Source organism: Mastigoproctus giganteus, chromosome 1, assembly GCF_048544385.1.
Source record: "Mastigoproctus giganteus isolate SK-2022 chromosome 1, ASM4854438v1, whole genome shotgun sequence".
NCBI classification, from domain to species: Eukaryota; Metazoa; Arthropoda; class Arachnida; order Uropygi; family Thelyphonidae; genus Mastigoproctus; species Mastigoproctus giganteus.
In genome coordinates this window covers 133,071,780-133,093,390 of record NC_143575.1, presented here as the reverse complement: position 1 = coordinate 133,093,390, position 21,611 = coordinate 133,071,780, and the positions used below count along the sequence as shown (strand labels likewise).

General features: G+C 36.6%; 1 protein-coding gene across 2 annotated transcripts in view; it reads right to left on the bottom strand.

Annotated features, from left to right (window-relative positions):
* Nucleotides 1–21,611, bottom strand: part of LOC150091144 (E3 ubiquitin-protein ligase RNF13-like) — a 341,104-nt gene that overhangs the window by 37,392 nt on the left and 282,101 nt on the right. For both annotated transcript variants that reach the window (XM_090382193.1, XM_090382202.1), the window contains one exon: nt 12,329–12,422. In XM_090382193.1, coding sequence (XP_090238319.1) covers nt 12,329–12,422 — 94 coding nt within the window. The remainder of the gene's footprint in view (nt 1–12,328; nt 12,423–21,611) is intronic.

The following is a 21,611-nucleotide window of genomic DNA, read 5'->3' as shown; positions in this document are numbered from 1 at the left end:
TGGATTTCTCTGTAACAGTTTTTTTTAAGTTTCTGAAATGATTGATCATAAGCGTTACAAAAATACAACTGAGAAAATACAATTCCCAGTGCATTTGATATTTCTGTAGGATTAGAGAGCTCTTGTCCATTCCAGTTCAGTAGTGGGGTGCATAAAGGAGGAAATTTACTATTGAAACAGTTTATTTTTCTCCAGATTAATCTGATATTGATATTTTTATTAACTGATAAGGCAAATTTAATCCAACTTTCTTTTTTTGCTTTACGTCTGATCTAATGAGCTTTAGCTCTAAGCTGTTTATAATTAATAAGATTGAAGGTGGTTGGATGTTTGCGGAAAAGGTTCCATGCTTTGTTTTTCTATTTTTTTTTTTTTTTGCATTATTGCAATCTTCATTCCACCAGTAATTTATTTTTTGTCTATTTCTTACTTGATATTGAGGAATGGCAGTGGATGCGGCTGTCAGCATTTGATTTGTGATGTGTTGATAACACCACTGGTGGAACCAGATTGAATGATATTGTTGTCAAATGAGATGTGTGTTCTGTATTTTGTCCAGTCATCCCATGAAAATTGCGATTTAATTGGACTTTCTGTTGGGGAAGGAATACGATGTTTGAATTTTGCAGATTAACAGATAATGGTTGCTGCTATAAGGATCACTCAGAGTTACCCAATCTATACTTGGAAAGAGGATTGGAGAACAAATGGAAAGGTCTATTGCAGATGTTGAACCTGTAGGGAAATGCATATATGTAGGTGATCCAGTATTTAGTAATGTTAAATTCTGTCTATTGATCAGCATTTCAATAAGCTTACCTCATCTGCCTGACGTGTCGGAACCCCGTAATGGATGGTGCATTAAAGTCTCCTAGTAAACAAAATGGATAACAAGATCTTCAAGTTCCTGAATAGCATATTGATGATTCAGTGGAAAATAAAATGAAACCAACATCAGAGTAATACCATTAACAACACACATGGCAATAGCTTCTAATACGGTATAATTTTTGATTAAAACTGAGACCAGAGGTGTCAAATTAGTTTCTTGCAAGCACATTGCAAGAGTTTTGTAATGGTGAATTAATTCATGGATATCATCGATGAAGACCTCTACAGTTCCATTGGATAATGTGTTCCATTATTTGGTTTTGTAAGAGGAAGATGAATCTGTCTGCTTTTTATGCATAGGTTGCTTATAACGGTCAGGTTTAGATTTTTCTTTTCTGGGAAAATTGGGACATCCTGAATCATTGTTATCTTCCATATCACCATCTGCATGTAATTCAAGAAGATCTTGTTTGGGCATATCGTCGATATCCACGCCTGTTGGTTGTGGGTGCTTCACTTCAACAGGATCTGATTTTTGCAAGTTTTCTGCCACCTTACTCTGAGTTAGGTTTTGGGTTGGAATTGTCAGTGGTGTATTTTTACTTTGGTCCACTAACTGTGATTTAGATGCAGGCTGAGTCGATAGCACTGATCAAGCCCAGTCTGCAATTGATTTGTCCAGAGAGACTGACACTTCTATCTGACATGCTACTGATTTGTGACTATGGGTAGCCAAAGCGCAAGTGCTTTTTGGCGTGCTTAATTTAACTTGTCGTCTAGCTTCTTGAAAAGATACTTTATTTTCAGTCTTGCATTTCTGTATTTTTTTCCCGAACTTCCAGAGATTACAATCTTTGGAGTATGCTGGATGATTGCCCCTGGAATTAGGACACTGCGGAGCCTGTGTCTAGTATAAGTTTTGTAACCACAGTTTGGACATGTTGCATCTCCATGGTATGCTGTCTGGGAGTGACCAAATTTCTGACATTTGTAGCATCTTAGAGGATTCGGGATAAAGGGCCGAACACAGCAGTTTAAATAACCTGCTTTGACTGAGGCTGGTAGATTTGGTGAATTGAAGGTTAAATTTATGCAATGTGTTGGGACTAAGGTGCCGTCTTTTGTTTTCATGATTCTTTTGGTCTGAGTTACATTTTGATCCTTTAGTTCCTGGACTATTTCTTCTTCGGAAACGTTTAATAGGTCCAATTCACTGATCACTCCACTGGAAGAATTCAGAGTGTTATGTGGAGTGACTTGAATTGGAATTACAATTGGAATTACAAAGAGTAAGTCTTAACAGTAGGTCATAGTGTCTTGGGTGAGAGGTCTCTATTAGCAAATCTCCAGATTGAAGACATTTCACCATTTTTGGAGATGCTGCTGCATTTTCAAGGCATCTTTGTATGATGAAAGGGGAGAGATTGCGACAGGTTGTGAAGACAGAGAACGGATGATCAGGAAAACTGGAGATTCCAGCTTGTTTGCATCCTTTTTTAGTCTTTTTGACAGCGAGAAGTCATGATCAGTTTCATGGTTGTCATGTTGAGAGCTCTTTGGCTCTAATTGTGGGAAGTCATTAGTGCCCATGTTTACTCCTTTAGGCCATGGGAGAAGAACTTTCTTCTAAGCAGCCAAGGCCTTTCTTTACCAGCCCCGCCAAGTGGAGGCAGGAGCAGTGTCACCAGTGACCAAGCAATTATTAAAGTTAGTGTAGAGTAAGTTAGTATTTAATATAGATACTAAAAAAAGAAAGGTGGTTCCCTTTCTGGGTTCTTACTTCAGACATTTTAGGCAAAGAACCACTTTAAGTGGAAAAAAAAAACAGAAGAAAATCACACACACTTTATCACTTTCAAAGAGCACTCTATGAATTGCAGAGAAAAATCACTTGTCACTTGGGGCCCTTTCACTTGGGCATCAGTGAATCAACTACCATATCTGAAAATTAGTAAGAGCTAATTTCTTAAACATCTATAGAAATTCTTTCCAATAATGACTTTTTTGCTGTAACATAATGCCTTCAGGCACATCAAGAAAAAAGGAGTTTAATATTTTCTGCTTCATGTAATACATAATTTCAGCCTGTTTCAGTATTAACCTGAAGTTATTTCAAAGAAATATGTTTCTTTTTTCAAAAAGGATCAAGAACTAAATTAATTGAAAATGCCTGATTTGCTCCAGCTTTGCAAATTCTACTTACATTGATTAAAACCAACTGCTAATATTTTATCATGTAAATTGTGAATCAGTAGCTCTTCTTTCTGAAATGCTGTAGTACACTTGGGGAACAGGGTACTGCATGCAACAAGTTTTAAGTGAGCTTTCACTGACTGTTTCTTCAGAAGGCATATAATTTCCTTATAGCTTACAGTTTTCATTAGTTTTTCTTTCTTGGTTGGGATGTACGTAAGTATTCTTTGGCAGTTTTAAATGCTCCAAGAAATGCTAAACTGTTGGTTTAAGGGTCAGCCACCAATTACTGAAGTGCTTTATAAATGTTCTGGTAATCCCACTTTAAGATTTTCATAGAAATATCCTCCAAATAATGTAAAGGTCGACAGCCACTGAAATGATTAAATGTGATGCATCATTATTCAATTCTACATGTTGTTCTGAATCGTGTATATTGCATGTTTCAATATCAACAAGTGTCTTACCTCAACTACTTTTTTTATTTGCACTGAGACCACAACTTGAAAATATAAGCAGCTTACAAGGGAGAAGTCGCCCTTACTGATAGCTATCAAAATATGTTCTTTTAAGTTCGCACTAACTAAGTATATTAAAGTAGCACCACTTAATTTTCAGCACTCATCTCTTCACGAATCTGCTTGGATGTGATGAGATTATAGAAGACAGTTAATAAGAATGAGAGACTTATTTGAAAATTAAGCAGTGCTACTTTAATATATTTAATATACTTAGTCATTATAATACGGCACATAAGGAGTCCTTAAAGGTACGTTAGTTCACACTAACAGCATGACAAAAACTTGTCATGTTGTTTGTGTTACTCTTCTCTAACATTACAGGTTGTTTGATTTTAGACCAGTATGTTGTTATAGTTTGTTTCTGCTAGCACTATTAGTTGTTTCATCATATCGCGATGCACAGAGGATCTAACTTCTGATAAAATCTTTTAATGGATGTATGATGTCAATACATCACTAATAAAAATGAAAAGGATTTTCAAAATTAGATACTATCCCAGAAGGATTTTCATTAATGATGAAAACCCTTCTGTGGCAGCTTTTAGTTTTGAAACATTGCTTCCAAAACATTCGCAATCCCTGAAGACAGTTTGAAGCCAAGAATTTCATGTAAGTAAGCTATGTGAGCAACACCCTAATACTGCAGATGCACACAATTCTGCTGCACTAATTAGAGTATGCTGCACTATGTTCTTTGCATTAGTCAAATAAAATTGAAGGTCACCTAACTTTGTTTTTTCTGTGATCATACTCTTACTTTATACATAAAAATATTCCTTTAGTAATATTACTCATTTTCAAATACACAACACAAAACATATGCTAACACTTTGCTTTTGAAACAATGATGAAATATAAAATCCTTTATATTGTCTCTTTTATTTAGCCGAATTTTTTTAAGTTACTGAAAATTCAGTAAATCACAAGGAGATAATAAGTCATTGTGTTGCCTTTGCAATCAACTGAATCCTGAAACAGGAAGATACAATATCATATAGTTGACAAAAATTTAGCATTCAGATTGATTATTAAGCAACAAAGGACCAGGGTAGGTCTGCTGGGGCAAATGTTGATGCTGTTGTAAGGCTGTCATCATTATGGACACACAAGGTGATTTATTGTATACGTTGGTACTAACAACATTAACAGTAAGAAATCTGAGAATTTATATACGTATAGGAACAAACCTAACTTACAAAATTTTCTCAGCAAGTACAATGTTGAGAAAAATTGTAAGTCGTGATTGAAGTGGAAAGTGTCTGCAATTCTGCCCGCCCACAGACACAATAGGAGGGAGTATGTGATGAGAGCTTCGTAAATCAATTTGGCCCTGGAGTGATTGTGCAAGGCTAATGGGGGTAGAAATTTTCTCTGTGTAGTCTGTGCTTCTTAACAGGGATGGAATACACTTAACAGAAGGGATGCCAGAATATTTGCTGATGATATCAAGAAAGTGTTAGGTGAGTTAGAATGCTAGTTTGGAGGGGATACACAGACTATAGGTTTAACAGCAGCTGCAGGCAGAAGTGTAAGTGATTCTTGCACTGCTTCTAGTGGAACATTCAGCAGCCTGGAATGCAAGATGTCAAGGATTTCAAGGCATGCTAGGGTTCTTCACAGAAAAACAGCAAATAAATGGGCTGTGTTAGGGTTACCAAGAGTAAAAACAGGTGCATGTATACTAATCCTATGAGCGCAGTAAATAAATTTGATGAATTTGAGATATTAGTAAAGTCATTAAATGCAGACATTGTAGGGATATCAGACATGGTGGGTCACTCAGTCGTGAGGGATGTAGAATTTTAATTTGAGGGCACAGCATGGTACAGAAAGGACAGACCAGAGAAGAGGCGGGGGAAAGAGTTATGCTCTTAGTTAAGTTATACTCATCTTACACTATGATGAGTATAACAAACAACTGTACAGACATATTGAGTAGACTAGTAAATCAGAATGTCTTATAAATAGGGGAAATTAACTTTTCTTACATGGACTGGAACTTGTGTGTTGGTAATGCATACAGTAGCAAGGCTTTTATGGATTTATTAGATAACTATTTTGTACAACAGCATGTTATAGAGGCAACAAGAGAATGTCCAGCAGTGCTCAACTAAAGAGAAACAAATCCTAAAGCCAACAGTAGTTAAGAAGGGGATAAATATTCAGGGAAATAGATCATTTAGGGGATGAACAGACAGAGAATGAGTGTTCAAACAGAATTTTAAGACTTACCAAAACACACTGCATCCTACCAATCCCAGTTTATCATTGCTGAAGTAAAATAATGTACACTCACTCACTCAGTACTGAAGAAAAAATATATGCTAATGCTAAATTATATAAGGGTTGTAACTAACTCATGTTCCATTTATAATTCAGTATATCTAAGAACAGAGAAGCTTTGACACTGAAATAAAAACTCAAGTAAAAATGAAATATAGAAAGCCAGTTAAAATAAATGGAACTAAATAATGGAAGTATAGGCAAGACAACACAGCTCATTCTTGCTATAATGTCCCATATTACAATGCCTGTTTCAATCTATGCACATATTTATTTGACATGTCATCCACAATAATGTGCATGAGAATGAAATCCACATGCTGCAGTTATACTCTTTCTTGCTAGTACTATTTGAGTTTATGGTTAAGCCAATAGCGATGTGAAATTAAAACCATTATTGTATTGTGTGAATAAACTAAGGATTTTAAGAAAGGTAGCCAAGATTACACTGCCTGTAGTTTGGTGAAGTAATAAAAATGCAAGGATGACGAGAGATACCTTTACAGAATAGTTTAACTATTTTGTGCCATTTGTGGTAAACTGCAACACAGAAAACAATCTGGATAACAAAGCACTACTTGTTTTGCACAGTGTTCTTGGTAACATTAAATGTATCAAATCCACACATTAAAATAATATTTCTGCCACCTAAATACAATGGCACTTTTACAACCTAAACAAGGAATCATATTTACTTCTATATGAAAAACAATGGAGCAATTTGCAAATGTAAGAATTATACTCTTACATTTGCAAATGTTCAGTTATTCTGGAAAGATTTTAACATAAAGAATGCAAATGACAATATACAATTTGTGTGGATGAAATTATCCACACACACATTATCCAGCATGAAAAGGGTTTGGATTAAGTTTTGGCCTGAACCTGTCAATAGCTTGAAGGCTCTGTAAATAATGTCACCAAGCAGGTGATAGTAATGGCATAGTACTGAAATTGACAGACAACATCAATGAACTTTTGTTAGACCATGGAAGGAAAGTAACAGTTGAAGATTTAATAGACATGCATGATGATGCAGACAATGCAAAGAAAATTCACCAGAAATAATATCTATAAAGGAATTGTCAGCAAGCTTTCAAATGTTAACTGTTTGGTGAAAATGGTTTCCAAAATAGATATCTGGACATCAAAAGACGCAGTGCATTCAAAAGAAAATCTGTGCCTGGGGAGTGTCATACATTCTATGTTGATATCGATACTTGAAGAATAAGAGAAATTTACCTCAATATGATATGTAGAACACTTCCGTATGATACTCCCCAGATACTAAAATGAAGGAAAGATTAATGCAAAATGATTACAGTAAATTGATTTCAATTGATTTTTTACTGTATTAATTTTGCGTTAATCTTTTATTTGTTTTAATGTCTGGAGAGTATCATACGGAAGTGTTCTACATATCATATTGAGGTAAATTTCTCCTTCAAAAATAGATAATCTGATGGGTGGTTACAGATGTATTTTAGAGGAGGAAAAGCAAACTAGAGTAGCTGTCCTTACATTCATTCTTTAAAGAAACTGGCCCAATACAAGAGGATTCCCCACACTCCCTTCCTCCAACTAAAAAAATTAGCCATCAAGAATAAAACAACGTTAGTTATTGCATATTACATTTCAATAAATTTAATAACCTCTTGAGTTTTAATATGTTATTTATCAATCATAGTATAATATATATTGATAAAAATACATTTTAAAATGTGAATGCTATAGTGTGCATTTCTATTACAGCCATTTTCTCAAAATGTATGTCACGCCACAGGATGAGCTGTGTTAAAAATGAAGAGAAAAAAAAGCTTCGACATCTAACCAAAAGTAAATGGTTAAAATCAAGATGATATGGACATGCACGAAGGACAGAAGAAGGGAGATTAGTTAAACAGATATTAGAAGCAAATATGAATAGTAATAGTCCTTAAACCAGATCAATGGTGTCAAGAAAGAACGAGAGGAAAGTGGGCTTACTCTGAATAAGGTTACAGATCTACCAGGAAACAAGAGTGCACAGAGGAAAACTGTAAAAAGAAGGCTCATAGTCCAGAAGGACATTTGTACTATCATAGTGACCTATATTCCAACTGGGTTTTAGATATATGGCCGAATGCAGCAGTTCAAGTAACCTGCTTTGAAAGAAGCTGGTAGATTTGGAGTACTGAAAGTTAAGATTATGTTTCACGTAGGAGTTAAGTTGCCGTCTTTTCTGATCATGATTAGTTTTGCATGAGACACATTTTGATCTTTTACCTCCTGGACTATTTCTTCCTCAGAAACATTTAACAGATTCCATTCGGTGATCACTCCCTTGGAAGAATTCAGTGTGTTGTGTGGGGTGACCTGAATCAGTATTTCACTTAAAGAAGTTAGTTGTAATAGTAACTCAGAATGTCTGAGTGAGATGTCTCTATTAGTAAATCTCCTGACTGCAGACGTTTAACTTTTTGGTGAACCTGCAGCATTTCCTAGGCATCTCTGGATGATGAAAGGGAGAGCTCGACAGGTTGGGATGACAAAGAATGTACTATGAGGAAAGTTGGAGATTCCTGCTTCTTTGTGTCCTTTTTAAGTCTCTTTGAAAGGAGAGAAGTCATGGTCGGTGTCATTGTCGTGTTGAGAGCTCTTTGGTTCTAAACATGGAAATACATCAGTTTCCATTTCTGCTCCTTTTAGCCCCAAGGGATGGATCCCCCTGTTACCGGCTCCAGCACGGGGAGGCAGGAGCCGTGCCACCAGTGACCAAGCGGTTATTCAAGTTAGTAGAGTGGTTAGTATTTGATATGATCAGACTAGGAAAAGAAAGGTGGATTCCCTTTCTGGGTTCTTACTTCTGACTTTGCAAGCACAGAACCACTTGATGTGAACAAAAGAGGAGAAAATCACACAAGAAAAGAAATAAAACTATATTGTTTTCAAAGAGCACTCAATAAATCACACAGAGAAAAACACTTGGCACTCGGGGCCAATAATTTCGTGATAACCAAGAGGAAACTGTAGGAGAAATTAGTGAAGTTAAACATAAATAAGGCCTCTTGGGCAGATGGGATCTATTCAGTTATATTAAGAGGCAGCAAACCTTTAACCATAATTATGAGAGTAGTCTTGAATTTTGACATCATATACTTTGATTTCAAAAAAGCTTTTCATACTGTTTTGGCACTACTCATCTTAGATTAATGTTATTTAGTTGTTGTTTTTGTTTGGTTTTTAGGAGCATTAGCAACTAAGGCCATGTTGCTCCGTAGATATGCGGTGGTCATTCCCTGATTTTTCTGCATCCTACGTATGTGGTGGTCACGGGCTCGAACCCCAGTCTAATCAAGAAGTGTGTTATGCACTGCTGCTCCTGGCCACCAGGCTTGTTAGTTTGTTATTTGGTTTTTAGGAGCATTAGCAACTAAGGCCATATTGCTCCAGGAATATGCGGTGGTCATTCCCTGACCTTTCCGCATCCTCCGTATTTGGTGGTGACGGGCTCGAACCCCGGTCTAATCAAGAAGCGTGTGCTACGCACTGCTGCTCCTTCCCACCTGGCTACGGAGGCACTTTGTTATTTAGTGTAATCTTCAGATTTCTGTGCTAGGGCCCACTGTTGTTTTCAATATTTATTAAAGATACTGATGAAGGCATATCAGGCTTAATGCCCAAGTTTGCAGGATGGTTAGTAAAAGTAACCTGGGTATGCTACTGCAACGAGATTTAGAAATATTAGGGAGATGGGCTGAGAAGTGACAATTGAAGTTTAATGATGAAAAATTCAAGGTACGGCATACGGGTGGCAGCAGCTCCAGAATAACATAGCAGTTGTGTGGTATCACACAAAGTAGTAGAGAATTAAAAAGATCTAGGTGGTACTTGTGCAGTCAGACATGAAATTCTCTGAACAGTGCAGACCAGCAGTTAGGACAGTTCATGGGGTTTGGTCAATGATATAAGGTAATTTTTCTAGGTTACACCACATCTTGAGTACTGCACACAGGCCTGGAAGCCTCATTTTAGGAAAGATCTGGATCTACTAGAATGGGTGCAAAGAAGGGCAATAAGATTAATGAGGAGAACAAAGGGTACACTTACCAAGAAAGGCTTTGGTTCTGCAAATTTCTGTGTTGAAAAACAAAGTACCTGTGAGAAGATCTGATTGAGGTGTTTATGGCTCTGAATGGATTGAATAAGCTAAATGCTAATGGCATCAATAGCATCCTTCCTCTTGCACAAAGAACACATGAAAGGGGGGGGAGGGTCAAATTTAAACTGAGGAAGGATTGTTTACTGGATACATGTGTGGAAGTTTGCCTTTAGCCAGTGGATAGTTGACTGTTTGGGGCAAATTTCCATCTAGTGTTGCAGAAGTGAGTAGTTTAAGTAAATTCAAGGAAGAACTAGAAAAACTATTACAGGGAATAGACAGGTGATATGGAAAGTCCTTTTTTGTTGTTGTTCTATAAGCTTTCTTTCTTTCTTTCATCACTTGCTGCTACCTAATACTATATTGGACAAATGGCCTTTCACTGTGGATGTACATATCATCAATGTAAGCAACTGAGTGGTATATTATGTTGAAAATATGTATCTCATAGAGTAAAAGCAAATATTTAAAGGGAGAATTCTGTGATTTCAGCAGAGGATGGTAGATCAATACATAGAAGGAATGACAAATGAGCCCAGTTATATTCACCAGTTAAAAACTATATTCTATCCTCTAATTAGTTTTCATGTGTCTCTACAAGGTTGTATGAATTTCTGAGAACTAGCAAACTTACACTTTTCTCTCCACTTAACTATCATTGATGTTTAATCATTAATCATGACTTCTGTTACTGTTGATCATAATCTTGTTACAAACATAAGTAGTTAGTTAATGTATGCAGTGTGTTACATTTCAGGTGCATTAGTAAATAGTAGTAATTAATTGATAAATTATTTTTTAAAAATGAGAAAGGAGTTAAAAAAATGGCTTTTTTCTATGAAAGTATTCTGTTTTTATGCATATGCAATATTCTCATTTAGTCCTCTAAATGTGTACGGCACAAACATAACATCCAGTGCTTCAGCTACCCACAGGCTATCTTATTCTATCCATATATGGTATATGGATAGACCAGTGGCATATTCAGGGGTGGGCAGAAGGGGCATATGCCCCTTCTGCCCACCCCTGAATATGCCACTGGTCTATCCATATGCCCCTTCTGCCCACCCCTAAATGCAGAAGGATGGTCACATAGCGAAGACAATAATCACATTACACATGTATGCTAACACACCTAAAAATGGAAGTAAAAAAAAATAACTTCTGGCATTTTTCTTAATTGCATATACGGAAAACAAATCATATTTACAAGATCAGTGAGTGAAATTTGCTAAATTCTCAGGATATGTATCAATCTGAATCACTACTAAGAAGTGTGCATACAGAAGTTTCTTCTACACAGTTTGACTGTTGCTTAAATTAACACTTGTGCTTGATCAGTGGCAAAGTTTTCCAAAGCTGCTTACAGAGACCTGTCATAATTAATTTTGCTTATATAAATAAAATAGCATATATATATAAATAAATATATTGCAAAACACAGTGCATGCTGCTTACTGCAATCATATATATGTTATCATTCATGTCATTGGGACTTTATAAAATCCCAATCAGACATATACTGTATATATAAAGTATATATATAAATAATACTGTATATATAAAGAACATGGTTTATTGCAATCAGCACTTTGGTTTAAGTTATCACTTTTTTTGCCTTATCACAGTTTATGCATGTGCAGTGGAACTGATTATGTATCATCTCGATTCTTGAACCTGACATGTGTCTAGTTACTGCTGCTTCATATAATTCAGAAGATTTGTCCGTGTCATTACTCCATTAAAGAAAGTACTGTATTTGACTGTTTTAACCCATACTAATTCTTGATTTTAATTCTTAATTTTCTTTTATTTGTTTTTAATGGTTTATAGTTTTCAGAAACATTACGACAGTTTCATTTTATTCATGACTTACTCAAAGAAATAGTGAACATATTTTAAAGTAGTTTATATTGCTGGATTTTAATGTTTTCTTTATGTTCACTTCCATTTTTTATGTATACATTTCTCCTTTGCATTAATAAAAAAAAAACTGAACAAATACATCCTTGTTCCATTGGTTATTATTATCAACCGGTTATTCTTATCAATTAAGCTGTCCTGAAGTGATCACAATAAGCATTCACTGTATTAGAAGTGAATACTAAAACTGCAGCACAGAAAAATTTTCCTTTTGAGAGTCATTTTAAGCTGCACTAGCTTGAATAATCTTTTATGCTAAAAATTTCAAGATCTTAATTCACAAAATCTTGAGCACCCTGTTTTAATAATCAGTTAACAATAAAATGCAATTTATTAATTTAAATTTAATTTATTCACATTTTTTTAGATTTATACGTTATGTACTTAACAAGCTTAATTATTATTATACTTTACTTGAACTAATTTTAATTCTTGCCTTTTGAAAATTTTGCTGTTGGAATCTGCTTCAAATGCTGATTGGAAAGGCGATTACGACGGTTCCGGCGTCGGTCCTGAACACACTTAACTATCTATTAGAATAAAAATATTTCAGTAATGCAATATTATTTGAGAAAAATCAGTTATCAGTACAGATTCTCTCTGCTGCTAAAACTTTGGGGTTAAAAGAAATTCACCACCCATAAATAAAGTTTTGCTGTAAATGTATTCCAATATTTTTTATATACTAAATGGAATTACAACAGAATTTTAGATGACCCTAAGGAATATGGAGTTACCCACAGATCATTTTATTTACATCCTTTGATAACGATAAATGATGTGATTTGTCAATACAGTCAGTCCTCGTATAGCACGATAGTTGTGTTTCTAGAAACCCTCGTGAAATGCAAAATCGTGCAACAAACCCTATGGGAAAAATAGGGTTAGGTGCCGACCACCCAAGATTGAACACACATTTGTAACCAAAACATTACCAAACACAATAAATAATCGCAATAAAATACTTACGTATTTTATTACGACTATTACGTAATAAAATATTGCTGATGCTTTTGCTTCTATCGTAAGCAAACTTGTTTTTTGTTTGATTTTCTATCGAAACAGATGACAGCCGTTCCATTTCTTCCAATTCTTTGTACCTTAATCTAATGGATTTTAACTACACTTTGAGTTGTTCCGGCTATGAAAGTTGTTTTTATTTTCTCTGCATTCTTTGTAATTCTCGGCATTGCCTCATTTAGGTCTGTAGCACGTGCAATATCACATGGTCTTTCATTTCGCTCAAAGCGTTCCACAATTTCATATTTTTTTCTCTATCGACAGAGGCAGACTGGCCATAAGTCTTACCGAGGAAACCCCGGTGGGCTGGAGGCCGGTGTGATTTTGAGGCCACTATAAAGTTTTCTGGGTAAGAATTTTTGATCCAGTCCGCCTCTGTTTATTAATATTGCTTTTCTTTTTCTCTCTCAATCTGCAGTGTCTTCACCAGGATGCTTCCTTTACACACCTTTTAATTATTTTACCCATTTTTATGGAATAAAGCACAATTACAAAACGAGGAGGCAAGCTTGATACACATAAACAAATCTGCGTGCGTGTAGCAACTGAATAAACAACACTGTAAAGGCAGAGATTAACACCTCACATTTTACTAAAGCACATTTCTAGGGGTTACTACCATAAAACAATAAAAACAATTTCCAGCTGCGTTCCTGCTAGTGGAATCTGTTATTAACTGGTAGTCAACTCGATCTAATTGCATTTGCGATTATACCGATAGCTGGAATTGTGTTGGTTTTTACGTTATTATGGTGAAATGTGTTTCCCCTTCACTGATATAAAAAACAAATACATTTTCAGAATCTTCTCTCCATTCCTATCGTGTTGCGTTCGGTTGGGGTGATTCTGCATTCGACTGTCATTTCTTGTAAACACAAAGGCGAATCGTGCATAAGCGAATTCGGTTCGTGTTATATGAGATATTGTTCCCCTATTTATAAATCGTGTATGATCGAATTTGTGTAGTGCAAACACGTGTTATACGAGGACTGACTGTATTACACAAGTGTGCTCTAAAGGCAATAAGAGCATTGATATTACTTTCTCTCTTTCTTTCTTTTAATATTGAGGATTATTCCACAAAATTCTTTATTTAACCCTTCTGAAGTTGTCTGAGGTCAGAAATGAACCCAATAATTTTCACTTTTTTTTTGGGGTTACTCACTTTTCGATTAAACCACTCACATAAACAACAATAAAATAATTTTATCCATGGTTGCAATGAAGATATACATTTCAGCATCCATCAATACTATTTATGTCTTCTTTAGGAGTGTCTATTATTTTGAATTAATGACACTAGTCATGCAATAAGCAGTCAAAAACTTTTCAGAGAACATTACTCATTTATTGTTTGTGTCTGAACCACTGTATACTTTTTGGAGGAGGGGGGATTGGACAATATTAACACACTTGATTTACAGCTACTGTGTTCAAAGGGAGAGGCAACAAATAAACACTCAGGTAAAGTTGTTTCAATATAATTGTTTATTAATTTATAATAATTTGCAGTTTTTACTTGAAATATTTCACAGGAAGATAAATTTAAAAAAATTGTACAAGGGATACACAATAAAACTAACTAATACAAATGACTGAGGTGAGATTTTTACATTTACACTTTAAATGAATCTGCATTCTCCCTGGGCTCTCACCCATATACGGCTAGGGATTCTCAGCTGCTGTAAAACTCAACTTTCTGTTGGGTTAGCTTATTAATCAAAAATGACAGAGTCACCCAATGGGTCCAATCAAAATGTAACCAAAACAAATAATTAGTGACTTTATTCAGGCAGTGACCATTAGCCTCATGGCAACGATGGGCCATCTCCCCCCCCCACCCCAAGTAGGTTTGTCTCCATTTTCCTAATGCTGTTCTTCATTTAAACACAGTTCTAATAAAGTGACAAAACTGTTGATAAAACTCCTGGCAATCAAGGAGTCTACTAGTTGTATCTTCATAAAGAGAAAGAGAGTCCCTCGCTCCAGCCATGCATGCAAGCCCATGTGCAATGGATAACGAAGCATAATATGGAGGTTGTTCTCTCTGATTTTTGTTGTTTTGGAAACACTGGGACAACCAAAGTTTTTTTTTTTTTTTTTTTGTTAGTTGTTGGTGCATCGGCTTCTGTGGCCATAATGCACCTCCCAAAGTTTTTGCATTTTACTCTGATCCAAGCCGAGGCAGAATTTGAACCTCAACCTTTGGATTGCCAGGCGGGCACTTTACCCACCTGGCTAGCCCGGTCAGCACAACCAAAGTTAAACTTGTCATCATTAAGCAGGAGAAGAACAGCATCCTCAATATCTGATTTCTCATCAATGTTCATATTTCATTCAGATTTTTTACTTGGTGCAGAGTTTTTTCAATCTTTTTCCTTTTGTCACCACTTGCAACTTAGAGGCACTGTCAAGTGGTCTTGGTATTAGTGAAAATGGTTGTATTCTTTGTTGTTTTCACTGCTGTCAGTACCTTGTCATCCAGAAGATAAGACCTGGCCCTCATAAAAAGCAATATTTTATGAGGAATTTAATATCTTTGTGTTGAAAATTCTTTAGTGTTGGAGGCATTGACATACAATGTCAAAGAAATTACATTTAATATCTGTTTGTGCCCTTCTTGATGTAATACATTTTTCTCTAACTTGTACTTTAAAAATTTCTTACTTTTTTAAAATTTCCAGGGTTCACAAACCTAGGAATATGCCAGATGAGCACCCCAACAACTAGGGCATTGTAAGGTTATAGCAGTGCATCCAGATTGGGAGTGATCTTCAGAACTACACCTTGACTTCTGTTTAGTCATTCTTTTAGCACTAATGACTTGCTCCCCTTTTAAGCTCTCAAGTAATTTCTTTCTCAGGAACATCAGGGGGTTCCATTCCAAAATGACCCCTATTAGAGGCATCTGAAGTTCTGTGTTGTGTTACTGAAATGGGAAGGTCACCAAAAGTTGTTTGCTTCAAGAGCTGAGATGCTTGCACAAGGAGATCTGAATGAAGTCATTTGGCCGTTTTAGGAATACCTCAGGTATTCCTAAACATTAACACATTAACCATTACACCCATACGCTTGGTCACTGGTTGCACCTCTCTTTCCTCCACATGGGGGGGAGGGGCTAGTAACCCAAGTATAAATCCAATACTTAGGGCAAAAAAGAGCAAACATGGATCTGTCAATGTCAGCAACTACAGCGCTTATATTATCAGACCTTGATCATGAGATATCTCAGCCAAAAAGAATCGAAAAAGAATTCTTCACTAGATGTAGCTGCAAGCATTATTAATGAAACGTCTTAGCAAGACATGCCGTTTATAATAGGGAAGTACCCGATGTGCTGTTGTTGTTGTTGTTTGTTAGATTTATTGGTGCAACTCAGGCTATAATGCACTAATTACTGTCTGATATTTACTTCGTTTTTCTTACAGGAGAGAGGGGTTCAGATAAGGTGATATTTATTAATAAATTTTAGAAAAAGAAAAATGTCATCCATGTTCTCTCGATCTCCTAGGACACACTGTAGTGTTAAATGATTGTAATTATGAAAATTAGAGAAAAAAGCTGTTTTCCATTCTTTTTGATATTGCGGGCATTCTATGATGATATGCTTTACTGTTAGTGGGCATAAACAATTACTGCATTGTGGAGGGTCACTGTTTGTTAGTAGATAGCTATGGGTGAGGAAAGTATGACCAATGCGTAATCTGGCTAGAATAGTTTCTTCCTTTCTGTTTCGTCTCAGGCTGGATTGCCACTGTTTAGGTTCTTTCTTGATTTCAAAAAGTTTATTATTTGTCTGATCTCTCCACATGCGTGTCCATACTTCTTTATATGTATGTTTAATAAAGGACTTATGATCACTATAAGGAGTCCTGAAATTAGAGGGCATCACATTTGTAGCAATTTTAGCAGCTAAATCTGCCTGCTCGTTTCCTAGGATTCCAACGTGTCCAGGGATCCAGCAAAATATTATGAGTTGTCCACGTCCATGAAGTGCTAATAACTGTGCAAAGATTTTCTGTATCAGAGGATGACTAGGGAAGGATTTGCACTGTAGAGCATTAACTTTTTAATGCTTTACAGTGTGCATCAACGAGTGCATTAACAATGCACTCGTTGATGCACTAGCACTCAATGAGTCTGTATATATGATGGATTTAGCGTACGAGGCTTCTTTTATATTCTCTAGGGCAAGTAGAATACCATATAACCCTGAGGTATAAGTACTGCATTCTGGTGGGAGCTGTCTGGAGATGGTGGCATTTGGTAGTACTACATACTACAGCTGTTCCAACTTTATTACCAGTTTTGGATCCATCTGTGTATAGCTGAATGAAGCTGCTAAACTCGGTGCACTAGCACTCAACGAGTCTGTATATATGATGGATTTAGCGTACAAGGCTTCTTTTATATTCTCTAGGGCTAGTAGAATACCATATAACTCTGAGGTTCTCGTGGGAGCTGTCTGGAGATGGTGGCATTTGGTAGTACTACAGCTGTTCCAACTTTATTACCAGTTTTGGATCCATCTGTGTATAGCTGAATGAAGCTGCTAAACTCGGTGGAGTGAGCCATATGTATTTGTCTAATGTTGTTATCGGGGAAGTTATTCTTTCCCCATTGCTGAAAAAGTCTATCAATATGTACTGGAGCCATGGAAAGCCATGGCTGGGTTTCCATGCTAGTATCCTGGAGAGTGTTAGAAAACTTCAGGCCCCAGCTTGTGATCAAAGCCTGAAGCCTAATGCCAGATGGTTTGTTGTAACGCCGTTTAGTTTGATAGATTTCTCTCCATTTTGGCATGAAGAGGCATTGCCACATGGGATGATGTGGGAGACTGCTAATTTTGGCTGCATAATTTAGTAGTAGAGTTTCTCGCCTAAGGTGTAACGGTGGTTCATAGGCTTCGGTATAGAGGCTTAAGATTGGTGATGTGCGAAAAGCCCCCAGTGCAACTCTTAGTGCACTGTGATGTACAGGATCAAGCCATTTCAATACACTTGGCCTGGCTGAGTCACATGCAGGAGACCCATAGTCTAACCGGGATCTGATCAGTGAGCGGTATAGATGTAACAGCACGTAACGATCTGCACCCCATGACATAGAAGAAATTACTCTGAGAAGATTTAGTTTTCTAAGACAACTTGTACGAATGTTTTATATGTTCCAGGAAGTTTAATTTTTTATCAAATATCACACCAAGAAATCTAATACTAGGTTGGAAAGCAATACAATGAGAATCCAACTGAAGGTCTGGATCCAGATGTAAAGAACGTTTGCGGCAGAAGTGCACAGCAGTCATTTTTGGTTTAGAAAGCCGATATCCATTATTTTTGGCCCAAGAGACTATTTTGTTAATGGTGCCTTGTAGTTGTCTTTCAATAAGTCTCATATTTTGAGAATGACATGACATGGCAAGATCGTCAGCGTACAAGTATGCGTCAACTGTGTTAGGTATGCACTTGGTAATAGAATCAATCTTAATGGCAAAGAGTGTGGCACTCAACACTGATCCTTGGGGAACTCCCTCTTCTTGTACATATGCTCGAGATAATGAAGAATGGAATCGGACCTGAAAGGATCTATTGCCTAGAAAGTTCTTAATAAATTTTGGGAGATGACCCCGAAGTCCAAATTTATGCAAGTCCTGAAGAATCCCATATCGCCAAGTTGTATCAAAGGCTTTTTCGATGTCAACACATACCATGACTAGGTGTTCATTTCTCAGGAATGTGTTCCGGATATTTGTTTCGGCCTTGATAATGAGATCAAGCGTACATCTTTTTCTCCGGAAACCATACTGACTTGGGCTTAGAATGTTCTGAGTCTCTAAAATCCTTGTCAGTCTGGCGTTAATTATTTTTTCCAATGTTTTTCCCAGACAACTGATTAGAGAAATAGGAAAGTAATTTTTGGGATCTGTGTAGTCTTTCCCTGGTTTCGGGAACGCTAGCACATAAGAATGACACCAGCTAGCGGGGTAATACTCCTCCAAGAAAATTCTGTTATACAGTTGTAAGAGTACAGCTAATGATTCCTCACTTAAATGAGAGATCATGGTGTAATAAATCCTGTCGGGACCTGGAGCACTGTTTTTCACTAGTGCAAGTGCATTACGCAATTCATTCACGGTCAGAGGCAGATTATAAGAATGAAGGATGACAGTATTAAAATTTAGTTTGTATTTTTCTGTCTGGGATTTTAGCAACTGAAATGTTGGTTCATATGTGGCAACAGCTGAAAGCGTTTCAAACGTAGTACCTAAGGCATTGGCAATTTCTGTAAGTTCAGAGATTTCTTTCCCTTTTACAAGTAGAATAGGAGAAGTTGTCTGCGAGTATTTACCATTAATTCTTTTGATTTTTTTCCAAATTGTAGAAGTATCTGTGGATCTGTTTATGGTGGAGGCATAATGTGCCCATGCTTCTTTTTTACTCTCCCGTCTTATATGACGAGCTTTAGCTCTGACTCTCTTAAACTGTAGGAGGTTAGCTGTGGTTGGATGTTTTCGAAAAATATTCCAATATTTGTTCCTTTCTTTTTTAGCATTGTTTCATGCTTTGTTCCACCACATTTTTGGATGAAACCGAATTTTGGGTGATGATTTAGGTATAGCAGTCTCGGATGCTTTCATTATTTTATCTGTAATGTAGCTTACTGCAGAGTCAATTGTGTGGGTTGCTATGAAGACAGTATCTAAGTGAGCTATTTCTTGGTATTTAATCCAGTTAGCCTTAGCAAATTTCCAGGTTGTCCTAATGTTACTCTGAGGAGTAGAACTTATACAGAAAATACAGATGATAGGAAAGTGATCGCTACCGCAAGGGTTATTAGTAACGGTCCAGTCTATGAGAGGAAATATCACTGGAGAGAATATATTGAAAGATTAATAGCAGAGCTTGCGCCAGATGGTAAATGCACGTATGTGTGAGCACCAGTGTTTAAAATTGTCAGGTTATGTTTATCTAAAATTGTTTCAATTATCTGTCCTCTGGAGTCAAGATGTTGAGAACCCCATAGCGGGTGATGGCCATTCCAGTCACCCATAATACAAAAGGGAGCAGGTATTTGCATTACTAAATTGTCTAAATCAGCAAAGGTGTATATATGATTTGGTGATAGATACAATGAAACTAATGTTATTGTGATTCCAAAGGTGACACGGACAGCAATTGCCTCTAAGGATGTTTGCAGGGAGATAGGTCTATGGGGCACCAAAGAGTTCACAATGAGTGCTACTCCTCCATGAGCTAAATTAGATGAGTTTATCTTTTCTATACATATTGTAATGCTTAATTTTCATAGATATTGCATTTGTGAGATTTGTTTCTTGAATGCATACTGCAACAGGCTTGTATTCAGATAGGAGATCGTAAAAGTCGTCAAAGTTGCATGGAGCCCACGACAATTCCATTGAATAACTGTATCCATTGTTTGGTTTTAGCTAGTGTCTGCTAACTTCCTTGAGGTAATTTGCTTACGCCTGTCTATTTTTCCTTTATCCTTCTTTGAGAAGACTGGTCTGCTTGTGTCAATGTCACCTTCTGGATGAATTTCAAGAAATGTGTCATCTTCATCTACTTTTTCATCAGTGTCCATGGTATCAGATCTGAATGTGTGTGTGTCAGTTCTTTCAAAGCTCTTAGTTTGTACTTTCTATTGCTGATTGGGATTCTTATCTGGAGGTATTGTTACCGGTGTATTTACTTCCTGGGTTGCACATTTGGAGGTTGCACATTCACTTTTAATGAAGTAAGTAATGATTTCGCCCAACCAGATATAGAGATATTTGGAGGGACGGAGCAGTCAGTCTGAGTTGATATTGTGCATAGCTGTTGAGTAACTGATGCGTATGTAAATGATTTAGTAGGGATTGCAAAGTGTTTCTTTGCCTCTTGATATGACACTTTGTTCTCTATTTTATATTTCTGAATGTTTCTTCCCTCTTTTCCATTGGATACAGTCCTTAGAAAAGGCAGAATGATTTCCCTGGCAGTTAGGACAGTTTTGGGTTTCATTATTACAGTCCATATGTGTGTGTTCTTTTGAACCACAAGAAGCACAAGTGACTATACCTCTGCACACAGTTTGCGAATGACCGAATTTCTGGCACTTAAAGCACTGAACTGGGTTGGGAATGTACGGTCGAACATGGCATCTGAGATATCCAGCTTTTATAGTTGCGGGAAGATTTGGTGACTTAAATGTCAATATGACTGTTCGTGTAGGGACAGGCTCTCCATCTTTTTTGATGACAATTCTTTTTGCCTGGACTACATTTTGGTTGCTTAATTCAGAGACAATTTCATCCTCTGATACATTTAGAAGATCCCATTCAGATATTACCACTTTAGAGGAGTTCAAGGTAGCATGTGGGGTAACCTTTGTGGGAATTCCACCAAAGGTAGATATTTTCAAAAGTCTTTCAGCATGTCTGTGTTCACTCATCTCCGCTAACAGGTCTCCTGATCTTAGTCGCCGAACCATTTTTGGAGGCCCGGCCACATTTTCGAGACATTTCTGAATCAAAAATGGGGAGAGCTTACTCAATGGTTGGTCTGTGGAGGAATGCAATATTAAGAAGAGAGGAGCAGAAAAATCTGTCCCTTCTTTTTTTTGTCTCTTAGCATGGGATTTATTCATGTCTACTTGAATCTGGATCAAGAGATCCATAGTAGGACTGTTTTATGTTGTCCATA